General features: G+C 32.0%; 1 protein-coding gene across 1 annotated transcript in view; it reads right to left on the bottom strand.

The window, feature by feature from the left end:
- LOC129226600 (serine/threonine-protein kinase D3-like) overlaps positions 1-12,937 on the bottom strand; it is a 111,830-nt gene that overhangs the window by 87,125 nt on the left and 11,768 nt on the right. The window contains exons 3-4 of the mRNA XM_054861224.1: positions 7,291-7,422; positions 232-389 (exon numbers count right to left, since the gene is read on the bottom strand). Coding sequence (XP_054717199.1) covers positions 232-389; positions 7,291-7,422 — 290 coding nt within the window. The remainder of the gene's footprint in view (positions 1-231; positions 390-7,290; positions 7,423-12,937) is intronic.

Raw genomic sequence — 12,937 nt, 5'->3', positions numbered from 1 at the left:
GATTAATTTTATCATATTTAAAGCACAAAACTTAGAAGAATTGCAAATCAGGTATGATTCAATATTCAGACTTTAAAAGGTTTTTTTAATCTTTAATCTTTTTTTTCACTCTTTCTCTTTTCTTTCTTTCTTTTTTTTTTTCCAAAAAGAAATTTCTTTGAAAATCAAGATAACTATTAGGTACTCAAAGAACAGCAAAAAGAAAAGATAATTTTAAAAAAAAGTACTTACCATTGAATCATCAGTGAAACAGGCACTACTAGAGGTATGGCCTAAAGACTCTGTGGGACTTCGAGGATATAATGAAGTTGCAGATCTACGCCTGCGCGTATGAGTACAATTATTAGGTATTTTATAGGCACAACGTTTATGGAAATTTAATCCACAGCCTAGAATTGAACAGTTTTATTTCAGAATGAAGCAATAATTTATGAATTTTTTCATAATTATACTATTCATTTGAACACATCATAACCTCTATCTTTTAGTTTTAAAACATATCAAAAAAGTTTAAATGCATTTTTGTGTACTCTTACATGCAGTTTTTTTACAGAAGAGGGAAGATGGCAGTGTTAGAAATAGAATTTAAATCTATGCATTAAGATGACATTTGAAATAAGTTTTCCAGGCATCAAAATGACAAACCTAGGTGATCTTCCCCCTTCCGTACCCTTCTGATATATTAAACACATAAAGAATTATGCAAAGGCTATTTACCATAAACAACGCACAAATGCATTTTAAAAAGTCAAAATTGAAGAAGTGTTTCTTTTATTTATCTAGAATAATTGTGGGCCGTGATTGCAATGCAGGGTGGCGACAGGGACTGGAAAAAAAAGTTCCCTGACTTTTCTCTGATTTCCCTGATTAAATTCACCAAATTTCCCTGATTTATGTTACCAATGATAATGGTTCTTTTCTTTGCCCTACCTGAAAAGCATTGCATATTAAATGAAATGCAGTGTTTAAAATGGTTTAAGCTGTTAATTAAAAATATATTTTGAAAAGTTCCTTTCAAATTTGTTCCTTTTTTTTTCGGTAAAAATAGTACATTAAATTATCGACAGAGAAATATTGTAGGAAATCTAAAACAAATATTTTACTTCCAGGAACCAGTTAACATAAAAAATCCTAAGAAATTATTAAAACCACTCTTAAAGACATTTCTAATCATGATAAAACTAAAAAATTTAAATGGAAATAATCTTGAACTGAATTTTGAAGCAGTATAATTGTTGCTGCAAGAATGACAAGCGATAGTTGAAGTTAAGAAGTAATGTAGTTTTACTTATGCAAATAATACTGCCGTGTGCAGGTAAATGGCAGTATCTGCAGAAAATAGTTTTTCAGACATTTGAAGAAATGTGTGGTGGATTCATTACTAACAATAGGAAAATGTTGGAATTAGACATACTTTGCGCCTCTTTTTCAGCGGAAACCAAATAAGCGAGTATGTACAATAAAGTACAATAGATGACAAAAATGCAAAAAAATGAAAAATGTGCAGTTACTGCCCTTTACCTGCACCCCTTAATTATTTTAGAATAGACATATTTATGAAAAACAAACTGAAATCTTTTAACAGCCAGTCTCATTGAGCTATTTATTCTCTATTCAAGAACTTAGGTTTTAATGAATGAATACAGCAGTTTAACTATTAAAAAAATAATAAAAATATTTACTTATGTACACAACTCAATTTCAAAAGATTTCGTTAGTTGTTGAAAAAAACCTTTATTACCTTAGTAACATAGCATTGAAATGCAAAAACAACTATTAATTTCAAAATGTATGTGTATATGGTTTTAAAATAAAAGAATTTTAATGTCTGAAAAAAAAAAAACCTTCGTGTAACCTGAAGTGACAGCTAATAATACCATAGCAAAAAAAAAATTGATTTTCAGTCAAAATTTAATTTTAGCAATTAAATGAAAAATGCCAAAATGATAACTTTTAAGATTTTTTCAGCATTAATTTTAAAAAAAAATTTCTTGAAACCGTGATAACAGTGATACTTCAAGACAATGAGTAAAGGCAAGGGAGCAAAGTCATTAATGACGGCTTCCTCTTTACCTGTAGGGTTGTTTATTTTACATAGCATGGAATGTGTGGAAGGAAAATTCAAGCTAGGTAAAATAAACAACTTTACAGACACAGAAGCAATCTTAGGAAGCTCATCCTAAGATTGAATACTTTGACCTTGAGAAAAAAGGTGCACATATATGTGACACTGTATAATTGCACCTCATTAATTTTACTTTTTTAAAACAAATAATTGGCAGAAAATTTGCAGGGAATCAAACTACTTGATTTTGCAAGGGGAAAAATTTTTTTTTTCTTCATTTGATCAATTTTCCTTGAATTTTCGTTATTTTTTCAAAAATTTCCTGATATTTCCCTCATTTTTCCTTGAGTGAAAGTTTCCTGATCTGTTACCATCCTGCAATGAGTCATAGGGAGAAAGGTTTGATGAAATCCAAAATTTTAGGTGCCAAATTTGGGGCCTAAAATTTGAAATCTGTCTGAAAATGGAATTTTTTATTTGCAAAATATGCCTAAGGTCTGATTATTTCTAAAGAGGGGGGGGGAGGATTATTAAATATTTCACTGAAATCTCCTACTTTAATTTCAATGTAAAAAATTTCTAACAATCTAAAGGAAGCATTAATAGGACATTTTTTAATCAATGTTTTTCTAAAATGACTGAAAAAGGTATGTACCGTAATTTCCGGTAGACGCGCCGCGGCGCTTACGTGTTTAAAAGTTAAATTTTTTGAAGTGCGGCGTTTCTGCGAATGCGGCGATTGTGATCAACATTTTTTTTTCACGCCGCTCAGTTTATCCTTCAGCCATTCTCCCCTCCCGTTTCTAAATCGCTAACGCAAGCACGATTCCGTCGTTCAAGGACGAAAAACACGGATCTCAACGTTTCCCTGCACTTGGCATCTTGCCATCCTCGCCAAACAAGCTGGCCATCTAAAATTTCTTAACTGCTACTTCGACCGGATATTTTGCAAAATTTGAAGATCTTTTTCTATTACCAGTTTAGAAACAAATGATCTTAAGTATTTTTTTATACTAAAAAACTGTTCAAAGCGAGCCGTTTATTATTTTTAAATTATTTAACGCACGACGTTGTATATGCCTTGCCCTAATTTTCTGGAATTTTTGTTCTGAAGAATCTGGCAACACTGCGGAAACTTGTTGAACTTGTCTAGGCAATAGGCATAGTTATTTCCGCGATTGCGACACGTGCAACGTGCTTATTCTTTCTATATTTTCTTGCTCTTGCTTTCGCTTAATTATGGCTCCCAAGCGCTACAAAAGCTACACCGCAAACTTTAAGTTGAGTGTTGTTTCCCGAGCAGAAGTTATCGGAAACAGAGCTGCCGCACGAGAATTCGAAGTTGACGAGCGGTGCGTTCGTCGGTGGCGAGTGGAGAAAAAAGATTTGGAGAGCATGCCCAAATTAAAAAGGGCGAAAAGAACCGGTACTGTCAAGTGGCCTGCACTGGAGGACGCACTGGAAAAATGGATCATGAGGCAACGGGAAGATGGATTGCCCGTCTCTACAATTAAGATACGATTACACGCGAAGGTCTTAGCTCGCGAGATGAACATCGAAAATTTTGTTGGCGGACCTTGCTGGTGTTATCGATTTATGAAACGAAAAAAAATTTCAGCTCGTGCTAAAACTACTGTGGGACAAAAGCTGCCAAGCGATTGGGAAGTGAAGAAAGAAACTTTCTTGAGGTACGTTCGTGAAAAAATTGAGGGAAATCAACTTCTTCCCTCACAAGTGTTTAATATGGACGAAGTACCCCTTAGCTTCGATTGTCCACCCAATAAGACTGTGGATCGCACAGGGGTTCAAACGGTGTCCATCACGACTACAGGCCACGAGAAAACCGCCTTCACGTGCGTCTTGGCTTGTGCGGCTAACGGCGATAAGTTAAAGCCGCTCCTTATCTTCAAGCGGAAAACTCTTCCAAAAGGGAATTTCCCTTCCGGCGTAGAGATGTGCGCAAATGAGAAAGGGTGGATGTGCGAAGATGTCATGCATCGGTGGCTTGAAAGAGTGTATCAGCGCCCGAAAGGTTCCTTTTTCCAACCCAAGGGGTTGCTAATAATGAACTCAATGCGCTCCCACGTAATGGACTCTGTTAAAACCCATTGCAAGAAACTTTCAACAAGTTTAGGCATAATCCCTGGCAGGTTGACAAAAATTCTGCAACCTCTAGACATTTCAGTGAATAAAGCTTTTAAGGGTGAAATTCGAAAGCAGTGGGAGAAATGGATGAGCGATGGCCTCCATACTTTCACAAAAAGCGGGAAGATGCGTTCCGCAACATATGAGGAAGTTGCCCAATGGGTAAACAATGCCTGGAATGCTGTTAAAGTATCAGCGATCCTGTCGGGGTTTACCGCGGCAGGAATTTATGAGAAAAGCTCGTCCTCATCAAGTATTCAAAACGATGGTGATGAAAGTGATGAGGATTTAGATGATTGTGACATTGATGATGAACTGTTCTGTAATTATCTTTTTGTGACTGACAGTGAAGAGTCAGACTTTGAAGGATTTTGACGATTATGATTAATATTTATTTATAGTTTTGTATTTATTTTATGATTTATATGTAATAAATGTTCTCTTTCGATATTTCACTGTTTCATGCAGTTTTTGCTTAGTTGTGATTAACTTATATGGATAAAAAGGTAGGTTGTCGATTTTTTTTGTTTAATATGATACGTTCTTATCATCCAAAACTTATTTATTATTTACTTTTTGTATCATTTTGTTGCAAAAGCGTGCTTTTTCTAGTTTTTTATTTTGTCTAAAGTGTCTTAATAATAACATAATCACATGGTTCACGGCAATTTTAGCCGCGGCGATTACGGTGATGCGGCGATTCTGAACATTTTTCTTCCCCCCGATAGACTTTTTGGGGGGTGCGGCGATTACGCCGATGCGGCGTTTCTTCCGGAAATTACGGTAAATATGGCTTGGCAGAACTAAATAATTTTTGGATAATCAGCTTCAGATTGTGTTATTACAGCAAAGATAAGTACTGAATAAATAATTTTAGAACAAGAAAGAGCACTCAGCTACTGCAATTTGTAACAAAATCATTTTTGTTACAAAAAACTAGGTTTAGAGTAATAAAAATAAATGAGTTTAAAATGCATGAAAAGTCAATATTTCTCAGGGATCAAAAGGTTATTTATGCACTTTAACATTTTTTCTTCAAACATTCCTTGAGCAGTTGAAACTATTAAAAATACAGTGCTGAATAAAAATATTTTCGCAAAAACACATAAAAGAGAAAACAACAGAAATTTGATAAACGTAAAATGTGAATAAGAATGCTTAAACTAGTTTAATGATTAATAAACAAAATCTTACTATAAAAAGACAAAATTTAGTCTGATGTTTCCAGTGAAACCATTTACAGGGGTCTGTCCAGGATTTTTTACAGGGTCCGTTTTTTGTGAAAAATCAAATAATTTTGTGAAAAATGAATTAATTTTGTGAAAAATCAAATAATTTCGCAAAAAAAAAAAAAAATTTTTGTTAAAACGAAATTTTAGAATTTAGAGATGGCACAAACTACATCAATTAAACTTAAAGTTGAGTGTTTTCCTCTTCTATGTGGTGAAAATCATTCTGGAGTGGTGTGATATTTGACGGGGGGGGGGGGGGGCTCTCTCAAGTATCAATATTTATTTACCATTCCACATTATGTTAAATTATACTAGAAATATTTCTGTACAGTATTTAAAATAATTGTAACAAAAACATAAATAAATAAAATAAAATTCAGAATAGGGTTCAGCATTTAACTTTTTGACCCAAGATACTCTTAAAAAGCACAGAACTTCGTTTAAAACTTAAAAATTCCGTGATTTTACCAAAAATAAAAAGATATTTTAGTTGTTTACCTCTTAACAAAGCGAAATAATTATCAAAAATTCGAAAAATCGGATTCCCATAGCGGATGCAAAGAGATCGCAATTCTCAAAGTGAAGGCATCAAAAGTATAAAAACGGCTTGTAAAAGAAATATTTTTGTTAAAATTTTTTTAAAATTGCATTTAAGAGTCCTATGTTAAACATTTCATCAATATATGTGGACACAGTTGACGCAAAAAAAAATAAATAAAATAAAATAAACCATCTATTCAGCATTTTAATTTTTGACTAATAACAGAAAATGGAATTTTGCTTTAAAAACTTGAAATGAGAGTTCTAACAGAAATAAAGAGACTTTTCATTTATTTGCATCCTAATAAAGCGAAGTTAGCTTGAAATAAAAACAAAATATGATTCTCATATCGTATGTTAAAAGATTGCATTTTTCAAAATTTAGACATCTAAAGAAAAAAAAACGGTAATTAAAAGAGTTTAAAGTTAATCATCCTTGTTAGCATCAAAAAATCAAAACACATATAATTTTCTCCCAAAATAACAGTTAAACATCGCACCGCACTGCATCATAAAAACGCAAATATTGACAAGCTGGTAAAATGATGAGAATATTTTCTAATCAATTCATTATAAAGGTTCAACTCCAGATGCTAAGTGGTGATAATTTTGAAGTTGGTAACCCTATGTGAAGCGATCATTTTTTCCCCCCACCCTTACTATCCCTTTGCATTTCTAAGTTCATTTCGCAGATATATATTATTATTGTTTATAAAATCATGAGCAGGGAGAAAAGTGCTTACCAATACCTTTTCAGAAAAGTTTACAACAACACCGCTACTAATTAGCTGTGATAAAACAAACAACCATTATATTTATTTGGCAGTAGCAATTATTTATCGCTTGCAAGAGCATTGCTAGAGTGCCGATTTTTTTTTTTTTTTTCAAAATTAGCCGATTTTGTATAAGCTGATTCCTCTAATTTTACTTTAAAAAAAGGTTCTAAAAATTATCGGTTTATACACAGAATATGCGGTTTATACACAGAAATATGCGTTATTTTGCTTTCAGATTTGCTTTTTCAATAAACAATTTGTGAAAGATCCGATCCTGTTGATCAGAATTTTGTGAAGGGTCCGTTTTGTTTGATTGGGATTTTGTGAAAGGTCCGTTTTGGTTGATCGGATTTTTGTGAAGGGTCCGTTAAAGGACCCAAATATCCTCTGGCCAGACCCCTGATTTAATTAATCATATAACTTAATTTATATTACATTTACATTATAAAATCAATATCAAATACACTCATCCAAATACCACAAATATAAGTAGCATAATCTTACATATTAGATCATAAATAAAAGCTGTTACCTTCACATTTTAAGCCTTGCCGCATAAGACCAAATAGCATTTCACCACAAAAATCACAGAAAGTTGGTGATTTGTAGGAATGGACCATTAAAGAATGAGGCATAATCTGAATATCTTCAGATGGATCCTTGCCTGAAAAACATTTAAAGATTTTTAAAAAGGTATAAAGATTTCCACTACAATGAATTTTTGATGAAAATATAAACTACATTATAATAAAGTAAGCTCTATATGAAACATAACAATGTTTAGGTCATAACTATACATAAATCTCATTCAAACTCTGCATTAAAGAAATAGTATGTTTGTCAATATTTCCTTTGTCTTTTCTTTTCTTTCTTTCTTTTTTTTTTTGTAGTTCATTACATTTTTAAAAACACAAACTAAATTAAGTATTTTGATTCCTTAATGATAATGAGATAAAGGAATTAACAAAATAAATAAAATTAAAACCAATAAAAAAAAGGTAAATTACAATTTAATATGATAGCAGTATACTGCCTTGAGAAGGTAAAGCGTAAAAGTCTCTGCAAAAATTTCCTTTTGTAACTCATGTCTCAACTCATTTCTGCAGATATTGCCCTTTGCTTCCTACAGCGGTACATACAGTGGCTCCCAAAAATCTTCGTACATCTTCGACTTTCAACGAAATAGGCCCCAATCGTTTGGTTAGAATTAATATTTCGGAATAGGATTTAATTATAAGATATATGATCTATTTTTAACAAAATTACAGGAAAAGATTTTAAAAAATATTAAAACTTAATTTTTTAAAAATCAAAAACCAAAAAGTGCCGGAAATTTTATTTCACAAAAGTCTTTGTACACTTTATAAAATGTCTATATATTATTGAATAATCTAACTTTTGATTAAGTTATTAATTACTAGAATATCATACAGCATTCATAACACCTTTTAAACGTCTGGGAATAAATTTCATTCTTTTTTTTTTTCTTTTTCTTTTTTTTTTTTTTTTGCGTAATTTCTGAGTAAGTGTTCAACCACACTTCGAGTCTTACTATTTCTAGCTCTATTTTTGTTTTAAAGCCCTATTTTCGTAATCTAGCCCCCAGATATCTATAAATACGTTACATTAAGTTAAAATCTGGAGATTGAGGGGGTATTTTCTAAATTTTAGGACAATTTTCGAGGCACTAGACGCAAACGTTGAAAACCGTGTGCTTATCGTTATCTTGATAGAAAACAAAGTTGTTTCCAATAGCCAAATTTTTGGCTAAGAGTTCAAAATTGATTTTTAAAATATTTATAGGAACAGCATGATTCATTATTTCATCAAAAAAATCCAAACTACTAAGTCCTGATGCTGATATGCACCCTCACACTAAAACACCTCCACCGTCCTGATTAACTGATCCAACTAAGTTCTTAAGATTAAGTGCATAATTTTTTCTTCTACTTACAATTATACAACAATTTAACCAAAAATGTTGATTTAATTCTTATCTGTAAGTAAGACGTAATTCTAAAACATTTTGAGCTTGTTTATCATTGATTTTGCGACGAAAAGCGTAAGCTTTCTGTTTTTCGCACGATCAAGAAAATTTCTGCTGGAAGTGATCCCATTTAATCCAGCTAATCACAGAACTTGGCGAACAATTTTAGGTGAAAATTAAATGTAAAATGTTTCATTTAACTCTGCAGAAACTTTTACAGCACTCATATGTGTATTTTTCATAATTTAACTTTAAATCTCCAATTACGTTTTGTCAACTTTGCCGGTTGACCTTTCCTTACCTTGTTTTCGGTCCTATTTCTTACTTAAAAACATTTTATCAAGCACTTTTATAAACAAACAAATAAATTAACTACATTAGAGACATTTCAAACAAATTTACCGCTACTGTGGGAAAAAAATTCAAATTTTGAATGGTGTTTTCGTTTTTTTACGAATACCAGCCATTTTATAGTAATAAGCACAATATTAAGGAACAAATAAACAAAAAATTAAAGCCAAATGACTTATAAAGGTCAACACAATGCAAAAAATTAATAAAACGGCATATGATAATTTTAAACATGAATTTATTCAAAAATATTTGAGTGTACGATGACTTTTGTGGCGTGTTATTTCTCTGTCTCTTCGTTTTCTGACCCATTTCAAAAAAAAGATCCGTCAATATTTTGAAAAAAACCAATGTGTTATATTTAGAATGACATAGGAATGATGTGAAAAAATATTGGACTTTATATTCAAATTCAGTTTTGAGTTATTTTGGTTTTACTAAAAAATTTCAAAGTGTACGAACACTTTTGGGAGCTACTGTATATATTCCTTATTAGTTTTAAAAGTTAAACAATAGTTTGATTAACTAGCATAAAGGCTATATCAGAAAGCTTTATTGGAGTCTATAGAAGATCCCACACTACAATAGTACGAAGAAACTGGCAAAACTCACTAACCAGGTGCAACTATTTATGACTTACACTATACTACAGGACCCGAAAGACGTTGTCCTGTTCAATCTTTGTAAATTGAAAAGTTGAAAAATTTCAATAAATCATCAAGTGTTAGAACAGTTTTGTTGAAAAAAATAAATAAAAGGAAAATGTTCTAAGCTGCTTGGTGTCAGAATGCGTATATTTATTACAACTTGATTTATCTAATACCAGCTGAGCAGTTGTTTTGTTAACTATTTTTATTTCCTTTCACAAAAAGTAAGTATTGTATACACAAAAAAATTTTCACTCAAAAATCGACCTTAGTTTCCATTTTGCTCACCCCCAAATGAATGTTCAGTTTTTTTTGACTCGACCTCACGTGGATAAGTGCCAAAGAATGTGTAGACACGCGAAATAACCATTTTGAAGATTCCCGAAAAAAAAAAACGAGTTTTCTCGTGACGTCTGTATGTATGTCTGTGTGTATCTAGCATAACTCAAGAACGGAATGTTCTAGAAAGTTAAAATTTGGTACGAAGACTCCTAGTGGGGTCTAGTTGTGCATCTCCCTTTTTGTTTGTATTTGGATGCTCCAAAGGGGGTATTTTGCCCCTTTTTTTTGGGAAGGGGGAATTATTGTTAATTTTGATGTAAACTCAAGTGCAGTTATAATTTGGCGGACACTTGACGATATATCGCAAGTCTTTTGGTTGCCAAGTTTTGTCGGCAACTTGGTGACAAATTTGGCGATTTGAAAAAAAAAATCATTTTTTATTTTTTAAAAATCTGGTTCCAATTTGGCCACTGTTGGTGATATTTAGAAAGTAAACTATTGAATCACATTAAAACTGCCAATAATGAGAAAATGACATTAATTTGGAGTAAAAGGAAGTCATGTGATGCACACATCAGCTCATTTCTTTCGTAACTTGAAAGATCTTTACAGATTGCGTGGTTTGCTCCTTCAGCCATACTCAAAGGATAAAAATCGTCCTTAGATATCTTAATATATAAAAATCTTCTGTGCGGACATTTGCCACCATAAGGCTTTTAAATGGCTGGACAGATTTTGATCAAATTTTTTGTGTGTAATTAAGTTGTAGCAAGCATGGTTTCGAAGCATGATGGATCTAATTGGAAACGTTTTTGTTAATTAATTAATTAAAACATTGGATGGATATATCTCCCGAATGATTCATATTTATTTTAACCTATTGTTGAGCGAGAACTGAAATAAATATTTAACCCGTTGCGAAAGGACAATAAGAAAGCCAGCTCTGCTTTTTGCAATGAAATTTTCTACGGTAATATATCAATTGAGAATAGATAAAAAGTAGAGAGAGAGAGAGTGAAGCCTTTATTTCTTGAAAGCAGTGATTTTAGTTCCCGTGATATATCTTACTACTATTATATATGCAAAAGTTTGTCTGTATGGATGTATGGATGTTTGTTACTCTTTCACGCAAAAACTACTAAATAGATTTTTATGAAACTTTACACTAATATAGCTTATGCATCAGAATAACACAAAGGGTAGTTTTGTCCCGTTATGGGGGGCAAAACCCCCTTATGGGGGCAATAAAACACAATTTTCGTATAAATTCTCTAATATGGGGATGAAAAAATGCTTGCACATATTAACATTATATGTCCATTGAAAGCTCTGATTTTTCTGCTGAAAATGGCACCTGTTCGAAATTTCTAAGTAGAATGAAAAACGAATTATGAGCTTTTTAGTTCCATGTTCGAAAGCTTTCCTCAACTCAATACAATATTTAGTGTAACATCTCAACTCCCTGTTGATAGCGACTATTGTATTGTTGACTATCTTGGCTTTTCGTGACTGTTCAAGGCTTTTCTCAAGTCAAATCTTGAAGTAAGAATTTTGCACAAGGTTGGCATACATGGATTTGGATGATTATTTTCCATTTCAATGCAAATTTGAGGCAATTAATGGGGTTTTTTTTTTATTTATTTGTGTTGACTGGGTATTTAATTGATCAGCAGGAATCTAGTCAAACTTTTTTTGTGGAATCATTTCAACAGCTAAAGCATTTGGCATTTTTTTCAACTGTCGCTCTTTTTGAAGCTAAAGACTATGCAATACTGTTTCTCGGTTTTCACCATATAACCAAATATCGCCATTTCTTTAATATTTCTTTCTTTAAATTTGTTAACATGTAAAATAATTCGCAAACTAAATCAAGCGAATCCATAAACAGCACAAAAACTTTCATTAATTTGTCTTTGCACACAATTTCAAACAATTGCCAAATTTTTACTGTTTATTGGAAACATTTCGGGTAGCATCATTTTATAATCACCAGAAGTATCTCTGTATCTGGTGACTCTATTTCTTCGATAAAAATTAGTAACACACAGTTTTACTAAGTAGGGAGGAGGAGTCTCATTTAAGATATCCCAAAACGATTAACGCAAATTTAATAACATTTTAAATCGCAATAAGGGATTATGGGCAGCAACACTTTTCAAAAGTTTGTGCTTCAATAGCAATATAGAAAAGGTTTTAGACTATGTTAAAAAAGAAAGGAAAAAAGATAAATCTTTTTAAACAAGTGAAGTTTAATTTTATATTTTGGAAAATCCTCAAATTTGTATATGCTTAAACATTGTTTTTTGGTTTCTAAAGAGTGCTATTTTGTTCTTCATACTTATTGTCATTTTACTTTTATGGGTAAGGAAGAAGCTCTTTTTTTTAATCTCGTCAAAGCTGTGTGTTTCGAGTTTTTTCAGTTACAGCAGAGAACGAATAAAAGTAGCGATTGTTTCTCATAATTATTACAAACCCAGGCAACGCCGGATAATTTTGCTACGTAATCTGGTAACTAAATAAAGTCATGAAATAGAGTCTGCCCCCTACCCCCAGTTAGGTCGAAGAAAGATTTATTTTTGGCCAGAAACTGCCAAATACATGCAAAACATTTTCTTTATAGCATCTTCTGATCGGAATTAAAAATCATATCTTATGAATATAGATTAACCAAACATTTTATGCAGTTTCATAAACTTGGCAAGTCTCTGCCGAATGTATGGTACTGTGGTCCTTTGCCGATAAATAATGGATTAGGATTTATTATTTTACATCTTAACGTTGCTTTTAATTGCAACAAATATAAAATGACATTTTAAAAACTTATTTGATTGGCAGAGTTATGATAACGTGTTTGGATGAGTGTTCAAAACTTTGGCGCTACAGCCATTACAAAAGTTGCATTAAAATGTAAA

Source organism: Uloborus diversus, chromosome 7 (assembly GCF_026930045.1).
Source record: "Uloborus diversus isolate 005 chromosome 7, Udiv.v.3.1, whole genome shotgun sequence".
Classification (NCBI taxonomy): Eukaryota; Metazoa; Arthropoda; class Arachnida; order Araneae; family Uloboridae; genus Uloborus; species Uloborus diversus.
Note: the sequence above shows the minus strand (reverse complement) of the source record. Positions and strands in the feature narration are given on the sequence as shown.